The 23,530-nt window shown below is 36.0% G+C and overlaps 1 protein-coding gene across 2 annotated transcripts in view; it reads left to right on the top strand.

The window, feature by feature from the left end:
* The window catches only part of MSRB3 (methionine sulfoxide reductase B3), a 168,279-nt gene that overhangs the window by 31,507 nt on the left and 113,242 nt on the right, over positions 1 to 23,530 (top strand). For both annotated transcript variants that reach the window (XM_021678683.2, XM_021678684.2), the window contains 2 exons: positions 16,430 to 16,538; positions 18,184 to 18,261. In XM_021678683.2, the coding sequence (XP_021534358.1) occupies positions 16,430 to 16,538; positions 18,184 to 18,261 (187 nt within the window). The remainder of the gene's footprint in view (positions 1 to 16,429; positions 16,539 to 18,183; positions 18,262 to 23,530) is intronic.

Raw genomic sequence — 23,530 nt, 5'->3', positions numbered from 1 at the left:
GGGCTCCGCGGTGAGTGGGGAGTCCGCTTGGGATTCTCTCTTTCCCTCTCCCTGTGCCCCTCCCCTGCTCTCTCTCTCTCTCTCAAAAACAAATAAACAAAACAAAACAAAAAAAGAAAGAAGGGAGATGTATTTGAGAGATTTTTAGGTTATAGAACTGACAAGGTTTACCTGCTGAATTGTATATGAGCTTGAGGGAGAACATCAATCAATGTAGTCCCTGTATCATGCGGAACTTTTTCCTAAGTATATACTATATATGACAGTGAGAGTATGAAAGTTATTTAGTTTATACATAACCATGTTTTCCACTGAAAAAAGCCCCAAAGTGTGAGAATACCAGTAGTGTTCTGTAACATGAGTTTTCTATACACAGAGGAGCCTAAGTATTTAGAGACACCTTATTAATAAATAAATTAATTAATGGTGTATTCTTTAAGATACTAGAATCATGGAATTGAAGGATTTCATAATGAAATTGTTTAATTGAGGTATAAGTATCTTTAAATTTTGGTATCAAAATGATTCAAAGATAAATTCAACAAAGTGGATAATTCCTAAGCAGTAGCCATTATGCATAGTGCTTAAAAATACAGATTCTGGGGTTTGACTGAATTTGAAGTCTGGTTTTGCTACTTAACTAGCTGTGTACCTTGGCTTCCTTGTTTGTAATATGGGAGTTAATAATAATAGTCACCTGAAAGGTGGCTGTGGGGGTGAAATAGCTTAGGATGTGTTAAGTGCATAGAACAATGGCTGAGATTTAGTAAGCACCATATATAAATGTTCACTGAGTTCACTATAGATCTTTCTTTCTTTCTTCCTTTCTTCTATCATCTATCATCTTTGTATTTTCCTAGTACAATAGACTTTTAAGAACATATATGTCCTATCTTTCATTTAACTATTTTCACTTTAATAGGAACCACAAATGCACTTTCTGTTTGAGAAATAATCATCTCAATCTGTTGTTTATATCTCTTCCTTTTACTTACACATCCTGCCGAACCAGAATTCAAGTCCTATAAATATACATGTTTCTTTTATTCTAACTATCCAGTACTGATGGAAGCCAAAGTGTCTGTCTTTCTGGATTGCAAATCCATTTTAATTTGATAGATGAATTGGCTAGAATAGTATTCCATAATGCCTTAGTCATTAAAGCACCACTTACTTTTTAAAGCATTATGAAAGTCAGTCTTTCCAGCATTTACATACTTTATGACTTGAATATTAGTAAAATCGTTACCATCCATTTATCTAAGAGAATTGTATTCTTAGAAACACAGGAATGTTGAAGAAATTAAGTTCAACAGTAATGAAACAAACTATATTTTGAAAAATAAAAGTGAAGTTGAAGTGGGAATGCTAGTTCCTATTACTTCATATAAGTAGGGAGGGAAGAGGTCAAAATTGGAGATATGGGAAATTAAGGTGAAAAGTCTGGAGTCTTGCTTTAATTTACTGTTCCCTGGTCAAAACCCATTACAGCAAAAAATCTCTGTAAATCAAAAAGATTTCTGCTCCCTTAGCCAGTACCCTACTAATTTCAGGTATTATTCAATACAAAATAATTCCAGAACTAAAAAGTAATTGAAACAGGCTCTTAAAATTGATTATAACTGGATTGACCTGAATGGAGGCCATATCCCAAAAGAGTGACCTATCATTTTTCAGCTTTGACTTCCTTTACTTCTTATTTTTAAATAAAGCATAATTTTAATTTAGAGCTTATTAAGTGCATCTGAATTATGGTTCACTCATGTTTGTAATTAAAGGTAATTTCTTTCTCCCTCAGCATTTTTTCTTAATTTCCTATAACAGTTTCATTTTGTATTAAAAGAGTGCTGGGGTAGGAGTCAGAAAACTAACCACAGCCCTATCATTAACTTGTGTGACCATGAACATGACTGTGAACCTCTTCAGATCTCAGTCTCTTTATCTTTAAAATGAAGAATTCAAATTAGATCATCTCTATAGTTCTGAGATTCTGTGATTTTATTAACTGCCGTTTTTACTTTTGGCTCTGGCTTAGTTAAATCTGGAAACTCAGTACTAATTAATGGCTGGGAATTTATAGAAAAATCTGCTAGGTTGTGGTGGGAGGACAGAAATCTTTTCCATGTTTGAACATTAGAATTCCTTACCACTCTATCAAGACTGAAGCATTATCTGAGGAGGGATTAGGAAACACAACTTTATACATAGTTTCAGTGCTGGATAAAAATTAAGTCCAATTGTAGCTTAGACTAGATAGCTTGGTAGCTTTCAGCCAAGTGAGAGTATTTGTCTAAATAGTACTAATTACAGTGATAAATTATACTTTTCTCTAACATCATACACATAATATGTGGTTGTTACTTGACTTCATTGGTGTATTTAACAGTCACCATGAATTGAAGAGCCACCCGGCGGTTATGCAGTTCGTAAAGATACCATAATATTCTAATGTAGAAATTAGAAGTCTTAAAGAGAGATATTTTGCAAATGGTGTTTGCAAGTCATAGAATATCATCTGTATAACTAGAACTCTCCAGAGCTTAGCACAATGCCTGGCACTTAATAAATATTTGTTAAACGAATGAATAAACATTTGGAAAGTTTACATGTAGGTGAAGTGATAGCTATAACAAAGAGTACACATTTATTTGAGACTCTTTTATATGGGAAGATTAAAAGTAAATTTCATGGCTTGGTTGCCTTTTGAATATATTATGAAAAACAGTTTCTTTTCTCTTTTCTCACTTTGTTGCATTTAATACAATACAGTTGATATAGTAGGTATAAAACACATTGTAGCTAAACAAAGAGCAAAAGCGTGGTAACATGGATTCATTGTGTATTATCCATACTTGCTTTTACGTTTTCTCTCAAACGGTTTGAGTTTTAGTGGTAGATAAACTGTTTGAGGAAGAGAATAAGTACATATTATGCTTATTATGAGAATTAAGAATTCTGGCTCTTTTGATCACTTTTCTCTGGAGCACGTTAATGTTGTTTGTTATGCTTTAAATTTTCCATTTGTAAAGAGGAACTACAGCAGACGTGCACCAAAGCAACATGCATAAGTAAGAATACTATCCAAGTTAGAGCTGGCAACAGCTCATTAATGGCATCCAATGTTATGTTTATTTACCCTTTTTAAAAAAAGAATTGAGGTCATCAGTATGCTTGCTGTTCATCTACTGCATAGATTGGCTTTCTATGCCAGTTTTATTTTTTAACCTTTTAGGGTTATGAAAAGGTGAATCATCTCCATGATTCCTTGATAAAAGTTATGACTCTCCTACCCCAGAAAGTACCTCTGTGAACCTACACACAATTATTCATATAATCTCATTTTTTTTGTTAGATATCCTGAAACGCTTAAGGGAGGGTTCTTTGACCACAGGTTTAGAATCTGTGTTCTAAACAATATACATGATACCAACATAAAAACTGATTAGAACATAGTATATCTGATTTCTTTATTGATACCACCAATGGAATTCTCTCCCACGTGTTTAGATTAACGCCCGCCATTTTTCAGTTTCACCATTGTCTTACATGCTCATCTTACTTAACTTCTTTGATTATATTAAAAATGCTTTAGGGGAGATTTTTTTTTAAAGAAAGAGATATTTAAAAAATAGACATACAAATTTCAACTCACATAATTCACAAAATAATTTGCAATTAATTGAATTGTACCCACTTTTTCCGGTAGATGGCACTAGATTTACGTTCTTTCACAGCATGCAAGTGTACTGATATCATTAGCACATAGGTACATTGTGAAAACTTAAACAAAGGTATGTAAAGAATATCCAGTTAAGAACATATGGATTTACAAACCACAAGTTTTTCTGCTTATATTATGTTCAAACAATATTTGTAAAGTGCAAAACCTTTTTCCATTTTCAATAGGATTCCAAGTCCCTTATGCTTGGACATCTCATCGAAATTGTCTTTCATGTGTAGACTTTCTATAAACTAGAACAAGTTTTCATAAATTAACTTATCTTAAATCCAAATAGCTGATTTAACAGTAATTTATAGCATTATATGCAACTAAATTTTCTTCAGCAGACCACCCAAGAATGAAAGAAAATTTCACATTTTGTTTTGCTGTGTTTCGAATTTTTATAGAATCTTGAAAATGTTATTAGTTTAACATGTTGATTGTTACGCATGAATTAAGATATTTTTGGAAACTAAGAAAAATTATATTTAAAATGTTGATTAATGAGTACTCCGATGCAGCTATATTTTTTCTAAAACAAAATGTTTAGTAGCTCTATGATATAATAAAGTTTTAATGTTAATGTTGAAAACTTGCTGTATGACATCTAATTACCTACCATATGAGTTATAAAAATTATTTGCGCACAAGGCTAAATTATTATAGAACAATACATCTGTATGAATAAGGTGTTGGGCATATGGTTTGTTAAATGTGGATTTTGTTAATTTTTTATAAATATGGAATAAATTCTTCATATATACATTAATAATTATAAAATATGTAGCAACATCTAGTAGCAACAGAGAGAAAAATGGGCATGAACAAAAGATAAAACAAATTTTAGTCTGAGAAACTCACTGGTCAACTAATTAACGGTGACTGTAAAGAATATAAAACGTATTCTGAGTTCTGAAAACAAATGATAATCCTGCAGGGTTAGATTATCTAGACAATATGGACTTCTGAGGAATCTTATAAGTAGAGTTATTAGATGTTTATCTATCTAAACATGTTCACAAGAATGTTACCTGTCAGATCATATAGAAGGATTTATTCAAATAAGCCTGAGCCACCTTTTGCTCTCAACAAACATGTTTAATGAAGAAAGGAGGCCTGTATGGCAGTTCACAAAGACTCACTAATATTGAGGCCAGATACTTGATGAATTGTCATTTTCAGTCTTTTCCAATTTGTAGCTTCATCCTAAACATTTTGTTTCAAGGTTAAATTTCTCATTGCTGCTTTTGCTAGATACATTTTAGTTTAAAATACTTTAAAAAAGATTTTACTGAGATGCAATGGCAAATTATTTTTAATTACTTTCTGTGCCTTTGCATTTAAAATCAACCATTTATTTAAAAATTTAAAATTTCCATTCATTTATTTCAATTCCCTATTTTTTTTTCTTTTTTTACATTTAGTATACTTGCACTTGTATTAGCCACTTAAAATGTATGTCATAAAAAATATACCAGGGAATGACAAAGATATCAGTTATTTAGGTGATTTATAAGAGCTATACATTTATAGAATTTAAATTTATTCAACTACTATGATAAGCATTTCCTTCAACACTAGATATATTTATCATATTCAGCCACATAATTGCAAGCAAAGAATGGAGTGCTAATTTAAATCATTAGATTATTTGAATTTTAAGTAAACAAAGAAAATCCAAAATTCTATAGCTATAGTTTTCAAGATTTTGTTTTGTTGTAGAAGTGCATTTTGACCACAGAATGAGACAGCTGTTCATATTATATTCCATTTTGATTAATATTTTAATGGTTCTTGCTCAAATTTTAGATAACATTGTTTCAGAGCTTACTGTCCTATTACTGGTATTGATGAAGAAACAGATTGGAAGCTTAGTCTGTATTTACTAGCTTGTTTCTACTACCAACTTGCTTTCTGGCCCCATGAATCTGTTTTATGCCTTTTATTCCTGTTCTTCATCTGTAAACTAAGAATGACATAACAATCTTGTCGAATCTTTCACGATTAGATATAACTCTCAGGTATTAACATTATCTCACATTTCCCAGAAATTTATTCTGTGCCACTTAAAGGGGGAATAAGCTGGAAAGATTATAAAAGGAGGGGGTGGGACATTAAATATGTCTGGGAAAGGTGATGGGTTTGTTTGGCCAAAATCTATTTCTAATGTAGGAAAATCCGTGGTTCCTGCAAAGTAAGCTCCAAAAAGGCAGAGATTTTTTTTTTTTTTTTTTTGCCTCTTTAGTTCACTACTACATCTCAGCAACTAGAATTTTGTCTGTCACATAATAGGTGTTCAATAAATATTTGTAGAATGAATGAATGGGTGGAAATAAGTAGCATCCTCTTATGTATCAATATAATGCCACATTGTAAATAATGTGGCCTCTGTTTTTAAGGAATGTATATCCTGGTGAGAAAGATGGCCACTTTGGGTCTGAGACATTTTGTTATCTATAAGATGAAGTTATATACTTGACGGTTTTATGATTCTACGTAAACACTTCCTCCTTTGCTTCCCTATGGTGGGAGGGAGTAAAAGAAGTGAGAAGCACTGTGCTTCTTTCTGCACAGAATGGCAGACTGGTTCTTGGAATAGGATCTGAAGCAATGACAGTTCTTCTGAAGGATATTGAAGGAATGTGTAGATGTAATTAGCAGGAAGTGGTAGGGGTGGGGGATGGCGGCATGGGGGTGGGAATGGACTGTGAGCACATGGGTTAGTAAAAGATAGGCATGTTAAAGCACAACAAAGCATGAGTTCAAGAAAGAAATGTAATGAATGAATAAATTAAAGTAGGAACGCGGCAGACAAGAGAGCCTGGCTCTCATTAACCAGGTGTGTGACCATGTCAAGTAACTTTGTTAGGCCTTGGTTTACTCATGAGAGCTTTGGACTAGAAGTTCCTCATTTCACAAATTATAACCTGAGGAACACTAATTAATACCCTGTAAAACTGATCCCATTGTCAAATTGAGAAACTGCATACTACCATATTTTATAAATTCTGTTTTTACATTTTATCATCTTGGTAATGAGGACACAGTTTCAACCGTCGTGTGAGAAAATATTGTGTCATTGGCAGCTCTTTTTACTTTTCTAGTGGAGCATAAAATAATTGTGTGTCGAAATACCACATATTTAATAATGCACATCAATATTAAGAAAATCTCTGAGAAGATCTTCATTAAAAAACCCATGTAACCTTGACTTTTCCAATATGGTTTGACTGTGGAAATTTATTCTTGCCAACCCTCTACCCGCCCCCACCCCCCACCCTCCCAAGAACAACCTGTTAGCATTTTTTTGTTTATTAGAGCCAGTGTTTTATAGATTACATTTTGGGGAATGCTGGATTAGGTAATCTCTCAGTCTTAAATCCAGAGATTTAATGGAATACTAGCTTATAAGAGAAGATTTGAATGTGGAAATCAAGAGAGGATTCAGAATAGTAATCAAAGAAAAAAAAATCTATCATCAATTATTCTTTTTTTTAATTTCGCTGATTTAAAATATTAATGTTGCAATTTTTTTTAAGATTTTATTTTTTTAAGTAATCTCTACACCCAATGTGGGGCTTGAACGTACAACCCTGAGATCAAGAGTCACATGCTCCATCAACTGAGCCAGCCAGGTACCCCTATTGTTGCAGTTTTTAAATTAAATTCCAAGAAACATAGCCAAAGGCGTCATTTAGAAAACATCTTTTCAGAAAAAAATTTAAATACAAATAATTAAAATGGGGAGTTGAATAAATATTTAAATACAGCATATACTTACTTAGTACTTTGCCCCGGTACATTGCTAGGTGCTGGGGGTGCAAAGGTAACCAAGATATTTTTGTACCCTGTCTTTCAAGGAAATATTGAATAATTCAGGAGAAGCCCTATACTTTTTCTTTAGTTGTCTGGGTGATAAAGAAAAATGTAAAAATTTTTACTTTTTTTCCTCCAGAATCTTTCAAATTTTTCTGGAACATACAGACTCAAATTTAGCTATTCATTGAGTGGCAATTGCAGGTTTGTTTTCTGCCCATTGTTTTAGAACTAATTTAGATTTTAAATTTGATTTGGGAGATAATGTAATTTTGGAAATTTACAAAGCTGAGCTCTTAGACAATATAAATTTTATTTTCTTTCTAGTAAAGTATTCTTAATGTTACATTTAAACCAAATTCTGCATCCCTAAGTGAGGGATCCTATCCTTCCTTTTTGTGGGTGGTTATCCCTCATCTTCCCTCCAGTCTGTGCTCCCAAGGGGGTGAGGCAGGATGGGAGAGCGAGCTATTTTTTGCAAGTCTTTTTGATTGCATGTGAAATGTAAAATAGAAATGAGCCTGTCTGCTTTTAATTTTTTTTTTCTTTCCCTGGATGGGCCATGATGTTCTAGTGAAGACCCATACTAGAAAAAAAAAAAATTAAAAACAGGGAACTCCAACTTTGTCAGACATTTCACATGCAATCAGATAGACTTGAAGTTAAGTGACTTTCTCTTCCACTACTGTCACTTGATGATGGCAGTGCCTTTAAAAATTCTCTTTTTACTCATATGCTTTGCAAGCAAGAAAATGCTTTTTGCATCAAGACATATTTTAAATATTTCCCTAAACTTAGGCTTTATGGTCCACATTAATGTAAAAATCACTGCTATTGGTATTTGCATTACATTCTGAAGAGCTGATAAAGTACTCTAGTTCTTTTAGATACTTAAAGAATGTTGATAAAATTATTGCTACACATGACTTCAACAATTAAAAATTTCCTTGTGGCACACAAGTAAAAGAAATGCAAAACGTGGTTTCTATCTAACAGAGTCATTCAGGTGAATGTTTCACCAGGATACATGTAGTGGTAAACCTCTCCACGTCTTCTATCAAGAAAGTCTTGCCTCCCTACTTACAAGAACTTACTATTAAAGGCTAGAATTTTGAACCATATTAAATAGGCTTTGGATGTTGTGGGAAATAAATGTACTCCCATTGACTTCCAGTGAGAAAATGCTTGCACACATTCCCTTTAATATTAAAACTGCCTTATTTCTCAGCTCCGCAATTTCTCCTCTTCCAGATCTAAATCCATAACTTGATCTGGCTGTTCTTACTTTGGTAAGTTTGCCGGTATCACTTACATGGAAGACCATTTGCATTCCCTTCATCAGAGCTGGATACTTACCATCTTGACATTGTACACATTTGATCACACTACATCTCAGCTTTCTAGATGAAGTTCTCTTCCCTCTTTGAATCTTCTCTAACCCTCTGAGCCTATAGATGCTCTTTCCACAAATTATGTGAGTTTTCCATATCCCAGTTACAACTGGACCTAGTCAATCTAGATGGGCAAAGTTTGAGAATATTAATGTCTTCAATGTTAATGTAATGTTTCATTGATAAAATTTTGCATATACTTTTACTATGTGACTGCACATTGTTTTGATTGCTTTTCTTACATCATTCCTGCTAGAATATGTGCTCTCCTAGGATAAGAACCTTGACTTACTCGTTTTTAACTTTCCAGAGCTCATCATAGTTCTTGATTCACTGTAGATGTTTAATAAGTAGTTGTAGGATGTATGAGTTAATATGAGGCTCAACAGTTTATGTTGTCAAAGAATTTATAATCTGAGAAAATAAAGTGGAAACAACTGAAGACATTTGAGAATAATTGCAAAATGCTATTTTAGCCCATGTAAATAGTACCTCACAGAGTAAATGCACTAGTACTAAGGATATACAGAAGAAAGGAGTTATCAGAGTAGGGATGAATTTATTTGGGTATGTAGACTTGGAAGGAAAATTTGCTTGCAAGTATTTTCTCAGTTTATCTATTCAAACCTTCAGTATGGAAACCAGAGACCAATTTTATCATTCAACTATGCTCCACTAAAACATATGGTCTTGTTTAATTCAAAAAGTTTAAAATGGTATGTTGCCTTGGCATGCTTCTAATGTCCACTGATGTTAATTAGAACTCTGTGCATACATCAATAGAATATAACTGAAACCGATCTGTACAACTGTCTTATGGTGAATAGAAAAACTTACCAAAGTAAAAACAGCCAGGATCAAGTTATGGATTTAGATTTGGAAGAGGAGAAATTGCGGAGCTGAGAAATGGGATATCATGAAATGGGATAATTACTATGACAAAGATATGATTTTTCTCACATATAGAAAAGAAAAAAAGTGTTTAGGAAGAAACAATTGTCTTGCTTTCTGGTTCCTAAGACCTGGAGTTTTATTTTCTTTGTGTTATATTTAGGACTTGGGGGATGAATGAAATGAAACTGAACGTAAATGTAAAAACTAAGAATGTTTTTAAAACATGGAAACCAGGTTGAGGTACAAATTTTAAACTTTCTTTAGTTATGGATATTCCCTGACATCACCTACAAGAGCACTCTGCAGGGAAGAGTGACTGGCTTGTTCCAGAAGGGTAAAAACATCATTTGGCCAAAGGATTTTGCTCTCTGGGTCCATCAAAAATTTATCACTGAAAAACATCTATTGAGTATCCTCTTACACGTGACTCCAGGTTGGGAATGATAATCCGTAGTCTGAAAGGGATGACATTAATTACACAGAGCAAGTTAGCAGGGACTGCCCTCTGATTCTGGGTTCAAAGTTCAGCCAGTCAGATACTCTCTGAGAGCTATTTTGAGGATAGAACATTGCTAAAAGGATATTCCCAAACATTTCTCTTGGGAGTTAAAAAGTAATGCCAGACAATGTCTGTACTAAGATATATAATTATAAATTTCCTGGTTTAAAAACCTATTCTTCGCGTGTTTAAATTGTTGCTTTCTGCCCCATTCACATTCAGGTTTTGGCACGCGTGTGGCAGTTCCCTGTCTCCGTCTCTACCACTGGAGCATGAACTTAGTGTACTCATCTCTTGCATTGGCCATATCCTCTCTGTGTTTAGAAAGCACCTCTTTTGGATATCAGTACAACTAACTTCCTCTCTAGCTTCAAGGCTTTGTCCAATGTTGCCTTCTCAGTGAGCCCTACTTTGACCATATTTAAGGTTACAGCCCTTAACTTTTGGCATTCCAAATCTTCTTTGCTCTGCTCAGTTTTGCCTTTTTCCTTCCTGTGTACTTATTCCCTTCTAAGAGGCTACCTAATTTACTTACTTATTTTCATTGTGTTTTTTCTGTCTTCCCCCACTGCGGCTGCTTTCGCAGGAGCTCCATGAAAGCAGGATCTTTGTTTTACTTGTATATCCTAAGTACTTAGAATAATGCCAGCATATAATAGGTACTCAATAATTACTTGAAGGAATGAATGACTATATTTCACTTAGCACAGTACCTGGCACTCTGTAAACCTTCAACACTTTTTTGCCTTTAGAAAACAGTAAGAAAAAAATGTTGGATCAATGGTCCTGTAAGTAAGCCCTGCAACCCTAGTCTCATGGAAGCCACAGTATTGAGGCAAAAGTGTCATGACATCTTAGATTGCATGTTAATCTTGGGAATGTTTTTCCTATGTAGGTCTACTTTGAGAGAAAAATCAGAATTGGGTGTGCTTCTACAGGCATGAAAGCTTTTCTTCCTTGTGCTTGGCATTTTTTTTTTTCAAACCTTTATTGAATTACTGGAATGCAAAACAAACAAACATATATGAAAAAATGGTTCATGGAATATATTTTACATGCTATTCTAAAAATGGACTAGATTTGGCTTTTATAAATGCCCACTTATTTAGAAATTTCTAACACTATCATATCTGGATAGTGTTCAGCTTTCCAATATGACAGACTAATAACCAAATGAAAATTCAAAGTGGTAATGAAAATTCAAGTATACCACTTTGAAATATAGTAGCAAGCTATTTCAACATGAATTTTACTGTTTAAACCCACTAAACTCGAAGCAAAACAAGATGGTTTTGTCATCTTTTATTTATTTATTATCTTGGGAAAATATTTAATAGTTTCAGTTTTTTCTGATCCTAGGACCAAAACTAGTTATGGGATCTTTAGGTCTTGTTTTGTTTTGATTTTTCACAATGAAATGTAAGATTTATGACTTAAAAGTGTTCTAAGACTTAGGTAACAGATCTGATTTACTTCTTAACAGGAAGTTAAAAAGCCTTTCAACATTTTATAGACTTTGTGAGAATCCCATTTGAACCTTGTCACTGACCCTCTGTTGAAGGAATGAACACAGGGAAAACAGACATTGGCCAGCAGACAAATGTATTCATTTTTCTGGATGTACTGTGGCGATTATTACTCTTCTCCTTTATTATCTTAAGTTGTTAGCAATAGTTCTTTTTTTTTTTTAAAGATTTTATTTATTTATTTGATAGAGAAACAGTGAGAGAGGGAACACAAGCAGTGGGAGTGGGAGAGGGAGAAGCAGGCTTCCCGCGGAGCAGAGAGCCCGATGCGGGGCTCGATCCCAGGACCCTGGGAACATGACCTGAGCCGAAGGCAGACGCTTAACGACTGAGCCACCCAGGCGCCCCATTAGCAATAGTTCTTGAGCTAAAAGTTATTGCATAATTTAAGAAGAAAGAAGAAAGCTCTAGCATAATTTGTCCTCAGAATATATAATGACTATGGGCTTTACAGTCAGATAGCCCTGTGTTTGAGTTGATATATCTATTTACTGTTTGTCCTTAGGAAGTTATTGTACAACCTCTCCTAGCCTCAGCTTCTGTATCAGTAGAATGAGCATGATGTCTACCTCCTAGAATTATTGAGAGGATTAAACATGGTTATGTAAAAATGCCTAGAAATGTGCCTAGCACATAGTTAAATACTCAAATTTTAGTTTTCTTTTAATTCTTATTTTAATCATTTTAAAAGATAATTTGTGAGAAAAATACTGCCCTAAGGGAATTATTATAGAAAAATGATTACCAATAGGATATTGCAGCACACTGAAATAGTTAACCAGGCTACCTTTGAAACTACACTTTTAACTTCAGAATTTACTGTAATCAGAATGCTAGTGTGATAGTGCATTTATTCAGACAGTGTTTGCTGAGATCACTTAGATCTTTATGATTTGCTGTGATCTTTCGAGCTGACCTGTCAGTACATGGTCAGAGAGACTAACTTGCCCCAGGTCACATGACTGGGAAGCAGGCAGAGCCAGAACATGAACTCTTGCTGTCAGTCTGTTTCTACTTAGAGCAAGAGCTTTCCATTGGAGCTTCAAGATAATACTGGCTTTGAGGAAGCAAGCCTCAATGGAACAAGCGTCAATATAAAAAGAGACTTTAGGCATATTTCAGTAAATAAATACTCTTGGATGGGGTTCAAGATGGATCTTATCTATACCAAAGTTACTCTGTAGAGACTGGTGTTATGAGATACCAAGGGGGCAGTATCACTCTCTCAAACATACTTTGTGTTGCACGTATCCACACACACACTCACTTATGCCTTCGAAGCACTCTATTAAACATTTAAATAAAGGGAAAAATCTTTCCCTAACATACTTCTAAGCCAATTTAGAGGTCGTTGAACAGATGTCATATAATACTAATGTTAAATTACCCTGTGTAATAAGAAAATTACAGCTCCTAAGTGAAGATAGTGAAGGGAAACCATCCAGTGAATTATTCTAGAATTTCAAAATGAAATTATTTCTTCAAAATTAACAGTGGCACCATATAACTTTAGAAAAGTGAGTCTGAGAGGGAGAAGGGAAATCAGAGACAAAAGAGAAGCCTTTCTGTGTTTATATATGTCAGTTTTGGGTTATGACGCTAGAAGAGCTAATGTAATAGTATAACTTTCAGTTGTCCAGGAAGTATATTATTAAACTATGTGGCAAGAAATTTATTAAAATCTGACTAACTGCTCATTGGGTTGTTTAATATAAAATCACAATAGTTGTTTCTAGTCTACATATACTTCCTTTTGCTATTAGGTACACTTTAAAAGCCTAATTATTTGAGAATATGGTATAACCAGAGAAGAAAAATGTACAAAGTTCGACAACTTTAAATAAGCACTAGCATTTCTTAAAGAAAAAAAGAAAACCTCACTTAGAGGTAGGAAACAATATTTATATTTAAGGTTGAAAAGCCAGGATATAGGAAAATTTTGCTAATTTGGAAGATGACCTTTAAGTGCACCAAAACCAAATAATTTGTAGGCTGTGACATAGGGCACATTCCTACAAAATTTGTGTGAATACTGCTTTAGTGGTTCTTGAAAGACAAACAAAGAAAGCTGGACTGAAATCTTTATCCCCCTCCCAGATAAGACGGAGTCTGACAAAAGAGCACAGCACTCTTTCAAAGCTTGCCATGAAAACGAGGTCTCTGTAGTACAGTTAATGAGATGGTTCGTGGTGGAAAAACAATCTGTTTTTAAGAATGTTTAGATCAAAAGTAATTTCTAATCTATGAAATAAAGTCTCCTCAATACCCTTCATTCACCAGGAAAGCTTTTATGTTTGTCATATTTACTTCAATCAGATGTTTTCAATTTTACCTTTTCTCTCTGTACAAATACTTAACGTGGTTCGTCAATACTGACCAACAATTTTATTCTCTTTCTTCAGAAAAGAGAGATTTTTGAGAGAGGGAGAATGAAAAAGAGAGAAACATCTTTGCCTAAACGATTTGCAAGCATCTGTGCTTTAAGCTACTTTTTATGAACACTCCTTAGTAAATGACTCAAGGTAAAAAAGCAGAAAAGCATCCAATGTTAGGAAATTGCAACCCAATACCGTGTAATTTAAACCTGCAGTTGCTTCTCTTATGCTAAATGACATACAGATGGGTAGCTTAGTTCTCTCAATTTTGGGAACACAATTGGTCTTTTTGTATGAATGAACATAGATCAACAAAAATATTTTGGACAGAATTGTTTAATTCTAATTGTACAGGTTTTAATTATCCATGCCAGGGGAAAGAATACTTTTAACTCGGAGATTTTGTCACGTTAAATTGGCAATTAATGAATCTTTTTGGGCAAAATCAACAGAGATACAACCCTTCCAACTAATAGAGAAATAAAAACAAAAAGATAGCTTTTAAGAAGCCTACAGTGGACGGAGCAGGAACTCGGTTATGACAGTCAACTGAGAGGTAACAAAGAGCAGTTCTGCGTTCAGGCTCTGGAGAGGCTTGCTCTGACAGGACAAACATTTCTCATCTGCCCCTCGGAAAAGATTAAAAGTGTAAGTAGTAGGTGTTTGGAGAAAGCCTAGTGTAATATGGGTTCCACTGAGATGAGAGAGCCACACACCATCAGCGATATGCCCGTCCGCTCTGTGGAAGGTCAGGAGAGGCGCTGTTTGACAGCCCACAGGCCTGCAGCAAGGTGCGGCTTTCTATTTGGCTCTGGTTAGCTATCTTCCTGACTCTGTATTTTCTCATCGAGAATCAGCCGCTCTATCTTGGTGGCCCTGATCCTGGAAGCTGATATGCTTCTTCAATCCCACAATCAGGGGAACCGGTTAGTCATTTTTTTTTCCTGGTTTCATTTCAGTGACCTCACATACTGTGACATCAGGTGACTTAACAGTAAAAGACACAGGGAGCATTTCTATTTTAATCAGAGTTCTTTTCATTTCAGAGGAAGTTGAGTTTAGTATTCAGGGGATGAAGCAAGCTTTCTTTTAGTAATTTCAAAACGTGGTAAGAGATTTTTGCACCTAGGGCCAACTGCAGGCCCCTTTCCCACTGTGATGAATGGCAAAAAAAAAAAAAAAAAAAAGGCAATCTTACTGCAGTGAGTAAGGGTTGCCCTGTCTCGGAGTTATATTTCTTTTCAATCATTTGTGTAGGTAAAATAAAATACCACGTATAAACAGGTGTTGTCTGAACATTTTACTGCAGTCTGTATAGGTTGAAATAAAAGCTGCCATTGTTATTACAATCACATTAAAATTATTTCACCATTTGAATACACTTAATCAGTGAAGTCTTCCTAGATATACTTTGCAAAAAGAAGACTGTAGGTCTCTAAGTAAAATCACATTCCCTTTACTTCTTCTCTTTGTCTTCCCCCTGCCCCTATTTTTCTCACCTTTTCTTTGGAACTTATTGAATCTACATTAGTGTAAAACCTTCTTCTGGAGTCTATTAAAGCCTTTCTTGCTGCCTGTTTAACATTGTAAGATACAGTCTTTAAAGACATTTGTTTTTAAGGACTCTACAGAACCTAGTGAAGTGGCTGACAGAATCACAGAGAAGGACAAATTCCTAGTTATGGAAAAATGCATCTTTAGGGTTTAAAAAAATTGGCTGCCATTTAAATGGCCCAGAATAGAAACGGAATGGTGGTTTCAAGCTATTCTGCTAAGTTGCAAAATTATTGAATGGGGAATTATTATTTGGCATAATATGTCCATCATCTTATACACATACAGTGTAAATGTTTATAAACAGGGTTATGCTTTTTGAATTTCTTTGAAGAAAAGGATTTCCTGGTGTTAGGAGACATAGAGGATGTGCTACCATCTTTGGGAATGTTCAGTGAGTTGTTCCCATCCCATGTTGGCATCTTTGGCTGTGGCACCTTGTCAGTGCTCCAGTGGGAGCTCCTGTATCTTGAGAAAGATTCTCTTCAAACTGAGAGAACTAGTCAGCTGCAGTTCAGATAAGTTTGGTGCATCAGGGACCGGTCTAGTGGTTGACAAGTGACTGCAGAAGCTGGGCGGTGGCGGCCAGCCAAAGCAAGTATTTAGGATTCAAACTAAAAAGACTCCTTCTCCCATATCCTCTCTCTTTCCAGGGTCATGTAGGGATAAAAAGAACTGTAAGGTGGTCTTCTCCCAGCAGGAACTAAGGAAGCGACTAACACCCCTGCAGTACCATGTCACTCAGGAGAAAGGGACCGAAAGGTAAGATGAGCTGTAAGAAAAAGTCATTAAGAACTAGTTTTCTTTGCCTTCCCACCCCCTCCCATCCCCCACGGCTCTGAATCCTTTCCCTTGCCATTTAATTTAAAGAATTCTACACTTATTTGCTAAAATCTACAAATTAGTATCCTTGAAAAGGTTGAAAATGGTATTGTTTAGGTTAAGACTAAGTTTTATTTATTCTTTCCCCCATTTAATGAACACTCTATCTTATGTAAAATCACAAGGCTTTTATTAAGGGCCTGTTTTTAGTTTACTACAAAATGTGTGGAAGTAATAGCGATTTAGGTACATTTTGGGGGAAGACATCACAGTAAGCAAAACCATGAGGGACATGGCACTGTGCCAGGATACTGAAATTTTGAAGGTGGCCATTGTAAGTATAGACGTTTTGGCTGCAAAAAGAAGGTAGCATAATTTAGTTCCTTTCTACCCCACTCCAATTTCTTTTTGAAGCACATGTGGAGAAAGTATTTATTGGCTCATTTGTGGTTGGAATGTCAAAAATTTTCAATAACTGCCCTCACATGGCTTTGGTCCTTGGAAGTTCGCCCTAAGTCCTGAAAAAAGAGTTTGTTCACTTCCAAGACGTTTTTAGTGAATAAAGTCTCTCTCAGCTGATTCCAGCTCAAAGGTAACCTGCCAAGGTCCAACCATTTTGTTGTTTAATTTATACCATGGAGGCTGGCATAAGGCTGTAACTTACCTCTGATCCAAATTTATTAATGATGTAACTTCCTGTTTTCATTCATGAACTGAAAGAGTTCTTTACCACACATGGGGGCCTTGTTAATAGGCAACACTCTCTTCCTGTCACAGTATATACTGTTTACTGAATTTACCAAACGTTGAATCTCTGACAACGTCTACTCTCACCACACAGTGAGCCAGTGGTGGGCTTCAGCCTCAGCCCAGGAGGACCTCTACCCGTCCTGTTGTGTACATGACTAGCAAAATGATTTAATGCACACAAACAACTAGAGATTAGGTCATTCTTAAAAATTCTGTTTATAAAAAAATTGGACCTCATAAAGAGGGTGAAAGGATAATAAAAACAAGCTGCAGAGCACATAGACTTTTTGTTGGGCTAGCACAGCTGATTTGTATTAGCTGAATGACCTCCTAGCCTTTAAGATTGTTAACTTAGAAAAATATTCCCTTAAAGCTGCAATATTCCTTTTCAAACCAAAAAATAAGACTCCTTCCGCTTGAAGTCTTGGACCCTTCTGCATTTTTGGGTATACTGGGACACTGTAGAGTAGGCAGAAATCTTATGTAGTAATGGTTTTTTTTTTCCCCCTGCAAATCTGAATTACAAGGATTTTGTTTTGTTTGTTTGTTTGTTTGTTTTTGAATGGGAAAAATTTTTTTCTAAGCATTACATAATTAGGTGGCTTGATCTTTTTTTTTTTTAACCTGACCTAGTTTGGAGTAGTTATATGCACATTTTATTATATAGATTTGAAATATATTAGTAATGTTCAGATTTCCAAATGTTTGGTCTGTTCTCCTCTTAGGACAAAAAGCCCTTGGAATATTTATTAGAAAAGTATATTTTAAGCAAATACATTCTATAAGAAATAATACTAACTTTAATTTTTTTAATGCTCTGTTTATTGTTTATCAGTGCCTTTGAAGGAGAATATACGCATCACAAAGATCCTGGAATATATAAATGTGTTGTTTGTGGAACTCCGTTGTTCAAGTAAGTATGTTAAAAACCCAGGGATATGGAAATATCACAGATGGCAACAAACTAGTTATTGCTCATTCACATTAGAATCTTTATACTACTAAAAAAAAGAATCTTTATGCTACTAAATTTTCTTATTTCTATTATTTCTATTTTCTCTCCACAAAACAAAAGTAATTATTGACTTTCATGATAAATTACCAGTTTGGTAGACTGGCTAACTTTGCACTATTTGGATCTTTGAAATACCTGACGTTAACTTGCTCATCATAATTAACCATGGTGCTTAGAAGAGCTATGAGAGAGATTTTGGTGGGCATAGAAATGTTAATATATTTATTGATTTTTCATTTATCAAGTGATGGCCCTAAATTCATTTATTGGGCCATAGTAAAAGTTCTTCATGTGCATCCTTCGGATTGAATAATATCTACCAAGTTGATTATTCATATTTCTGCAAAGAAGTGCAATACCTGTACTGAAAGTAGCATGGGTATTATAACTGATAGTTATACATATGTAAGCAAATTACCTTTATTTTAAAGATCCCAATAGTTTACTATAAAACAAGCAGTATATAGACTTTTTCACCAAAATAGTCAATTTAGACAGTGTAGATTATGGATCTTATTCGGGAAAGGAAAATCTTTACCAAAATTTATTTATCTAGGTGTAGAAAAATCCTGGAAGCCCTGTACTTCCCATGGGGATGCATATTTAGGGGAATGAAAAGACAGAAGCCTTAATTGAGAGTAAATGTCATTTATTTAAAGCAGAATTACAAATTTCTAAGGGGAAATGAACAAACAAGAATCTGATACATGTAGCATGTGAAACATACTTAATATCTCTCCATAAATGTTTCCCTTTTAAAACACTAGCATTTACAGATTTTCCAGAAATAACGGGAAACTGTAGTTTCCTTGAAATTTTTTAGAAGTTTAAAACCTTTCTTAACTTGCATAAACCTTATTGCACATTAGTGTTGGTTGAGAATCTGTTCTGAATTCTTATGTATTTATTCTTCATGTTAAAAAAAAACCAGCCCTTCAAATTGTCACCCATTTCCTCTCAGAAAACACACGTCCTTATATTTCAACACCTTTAGCTTGTGTCATAATAGTTGATATAACACTTAAGATAGTTGCTGAGTCATGTTAAACTTGTTAATATCCCAAATGGTAAAAATTGGCCACATCCCCTTTGCCTTTTGTTTAAGATTCTCCATCTCTTTCCCCATCACGTGATTCAGAAAAGTAGTGGATCTAAGGAAAACTTATTGTTTTAAATAAGAAACAGAACGACTGTAAATGAAGGACTTAACCCATGTGAGATATTTTTTTTTTAATTTTTTTTTTTTTTTTAAGATTTTATTTATTTATTATTTATTATTACAGAGAGAGACATAGCAAGAGAGGGAACACAAGCAGGGGGAGAAGGAGGGGAGAAGCAGGCTTCCCCGCGGAGCAGGGAGCCCGATGCGGGGCTCGATCCCAGGACCCTGGGATCATGACCTGAGCCGAAGGCAGACGCTTAACGACTGAGCCACCCAGGCGCCCTGAAATTTTTTTTTTATTCTTATGTTAATCCCCATACATTACATCATTAGTTTTAGATGAAGTGTTCCATGATTCATTGTTTGTGCATAACACCCAGTGCTCCATGCAGAATGTGCCCTCCTCAATACCCACCACCAGGCTAACCCATCCTCCCACCCCCCTCCCCTCTAGAACCCTCAGTTTGTTTTTCAGAGTCCATCGTCTCTCATGGTTCGTCTACCCCTCCGATTTCCCCCGCTTCATTCTACCCCTCCCGCTACCTTCTTCTTCTTCTTTTTTTTTTTTCTTAACATATATTGCATTATTTGTTTCAGAGGTACAGATCTGAGATTCAACAGTCTTGCACAATTCACAGCGCTTACCAGCGCACATACCCTCCCCAGTGTCTATCACCCAGTCACCCCATCCTTCCCACCCCACCCCCCACTCCAGCAACCCTCAGTTTGTTTCCTGAGATTAAGAATTCCTCATATCAGTGAGATCATATGATACATGTCTTTCTCTGTTTGACTTATTTCACTCAACATAATACCCTCCAGTTCCATCCATGTCATTGCAAATGGCAAGATCTCATTCCTTTTGATGGCTGCATAATATTCCATTGTATATATATACCACATCTTCTTTATCCATTCATCTGTCGATGGACATCTTGGCTCTTTCCACAGTTTGGCTATTGTGGACACTGCTGCTATAAACATCGGGGTGCACGTACCCCTTCGGATCCCTACTTTTGTATCTTTGGGGTAAATACCCAGTAGTGCAATTGCTGGATCATATGGTAGCTCTATTTTCAACTTTTTGAGGAACCTCCATACAGTTTTCCAGAGTGGCTGCACCAGCTTGCATTCCCACCAACAGTGTAGGAGGGTTCCCCTTTCTCCGCATCCCCTCCAACATCTGTCATTTCCTGACTTGTTAATTTTAGCCATTCTGACTGGTGTGAGGTGGTATCTCATTGAGGTTTTGATTTGGATTTCCCTGATGCCGAGCGATATTGAGCACTTTTTCATGTGTCTGTTGGCCATTTGGATGTCTTCTTTGGAAAAATGTCTGTTCATGTCTTCTGCCCATTTCTTGATTGGATTCTTTCCCATGTGAGATTTTGAGTCACAAATACTAAAAAGCAAGACCTTTGTTTAAACATAGGTACTGGTGAGATTCAGGGAGTTTCATATTTGAGGTGATATTGTGTCAATTTCCTGTAGCATTCTTATAGGGAAAGCTTTTCTTTTCTTTTCTTTTTTTTTTTTTTTTAAAGATTTTTTATTTATTTATTTGAGAGAGAGAGAATGAGAGAGAGAGCACATGAGAGGGGGGAGGGTCAGAGGGAGAAGCAGGCTCCCTGCCGAGCAGGAAGACCGATGCGGGACTCGATCCAGGGACTCCAGGATCATGACCTGAGCCGAAGGCAGTCGCTTAACCAACTGAGCCACCCAGGCGCCCTATTTTCTAAGTTTCTAAGGAATATGGTTTAATATTTTTATTCTATTCCCCCCCCATTTTTAAATTGTATGCTTTTCCTTCCTTGGTTTCTTGTCAATTTTAGTGGTGGAAATGCTTTAGCTTTTATTGTAGATTTCATTCGTTCATTGGTCCAGTGCTGCTGTCTTCAGACTGGAGAAACTGTACCTTGGGTGTCCATCAAGACTTTCCAGGGGCCACAGGGCATGGGCAGTTTTGAGGGAATCAATTTTCTGGTCCTCAGCTTCTATATGTATGCTTCCCTGACACTGATGTGTCTGAGAGAGTCTGTGGTCGCTCACCTCTTTCTTCCTATCTCCTCTATCATTATCCTGTTTACAGAAGATGTCATACCTTTTCACTCATCCCAAATCTTACTATGATTTATTGTCCTGGGATAAAATCTCTAAGGCATCAAGCAAAATGACAGTTCAAGAATGCATTACTCCTGAAGGGGAAACCCAGGAAAGCAAAGCCAAAAAAAATATTGAAAAATATTGAACCGGTAAAAAAATATTGAAATAGTATTTCATCTTGGTAAGACTCAGTTGGCCTGCCTGCTATCTGCTTATCCATCTTTCCATCCGTTTTCTACTGGTCTCCTGTTGTCATGAGGATATGTATCCAGATATTTATTTAAATTTTAAAAATGAAAGTCTTTTTCTTTTTGACGGTTTCATTTGGTTGATAGATATGACAGAGAGGACTCCTTTTGCAAATGAGGTTATAGGGTGGACTTCTCCATTCATTAAATGACCTAAATGTATAGCTCCAAGGTTTTGACAAAAATGTATTTTAAGCATGTAATCTATTTACAGAACACCAGAAAATTCAATTATTTTTTTTCAATTATTTAAATTTTGATAAGAAATTTTAGTGGTTACTTTAAAATATATAAGGGAGTATATATCAGTCAGCACATAATCTGGATACAGACACCACACAGCAATTTGAACAGGAAAGTATAATGTAAAGAATTACGACCCTTAACAGACGATTATGGTAATGAGGGATTGGCTAGAAGAGAGTAAATAGAAATTCTGAAGAATATAAGAAGCAATCATGACCCCTAGGGCTGAGGTAGAGCCCAGGGCAAAGCGCCCCCTGAGTGCCCCTCCCAGGGGCTGAGGTCTGGGTCTTGCTGGAGAGGGCGGGGCTGTACCTCACTGAACAGCAGTGAAGTCACTGCGGTGACCCATGCCTGGGCCACTTTCTGGAAATGCACCTTCTGGAATTTGCTGGAAATCTCCCCTCTGCGGTGCTGGGGAAAGCTGTTTAGAGGGAGGTGTCTCACTACAGGCATTCCACCACAAAAGTACCGGAGTGGCCGAGGGGCGGGGGTGGCGGGCTGGGGTGGCCTGGGGAGCCGCTTCCTGCCAGGTGCTGCTGATTCCTGGCACCGCAGGCAGTAGCTGGCCCTGGAGAGGCCGCTTGTGCTGGAGGAGGCTGTCACCAGGGAGCTTGTCACCAGGGAGTGCACTGCGGAGGCCGGGGCTGGAGACGTTCCTACTGCGGCAGCCTGGCACCAGAGAAGCGGCCCACGGAGCAAGGGCCTAGGGGCAGAGCGGCTTGGGGCGCCGCAGAAGCCAGCTGCTGGAGAAGCTCCGAGCCCTGCAGGAGCCTGTTGAGTCAGCATACTGAAACCAGGAAGGGGACCCCTTTTTCTTCCCCAGTTTTCCTCCTGTGCCCTCTGCTGACAAAGTTTAATACCGTGTTAGCTGATGAAGAAAAAAAAAATATTTCAAGGTCCCAGCTCCCTTTTAGCAAAGCAGACAAGGCTAGAGGAGAGGGGAGGCAATAAATTGACAAAAAGCCCAGAATGTATGTATGTATGTATGTATGTATGTATATATGTGTGTGTATATATATAAATATTTTATATATTTTTTATTATATTACTATATATATTTTTTATATATATATTCCTCCCAAAATTCTTTTAGGTTTTATGAGCAAAAGTTTGAAAGCCACTCACTAGTTGAGTGAATGGCATCACTATGAGCTACCTTCTTGAGATAGTTGGTTTCACACTTTGAACACAAAGTGCAGGGAACAGTTGAGGTGTGTGTGTGAGTGTGAGTGAGAAAGTGTGAGGGGTTTTTGTTCAAAAGCGGGGAATAAGGGAAGAAAATTAGGTAGAAAAGACAAAATAGATAACAATATGAGAAATAATAGTGGGAGGGAAACAGATAAGAAATAAGATGAGGTAAGAAAGAAGTGCTGAATTTGAAAATGCCTAATCATTAGCAGTATGAAAA

This window comes from Neomonachus schauinslandi, chromosome 5 (genome assembly GCF_002201575.2).
Source record: "Neomonachus schauinslandi chromosome 5, ASM220157v2, whole genome shotgun sequence".
NCBI lineage: Eukaryota > Metazoa > Chordata > Mammalia > Carnivora > Phocidae > Neomonachus > Neomonachus schauinslandi.
This window is presented reverse-complemented; position numbering and strand designations above follow the sequence as displayed.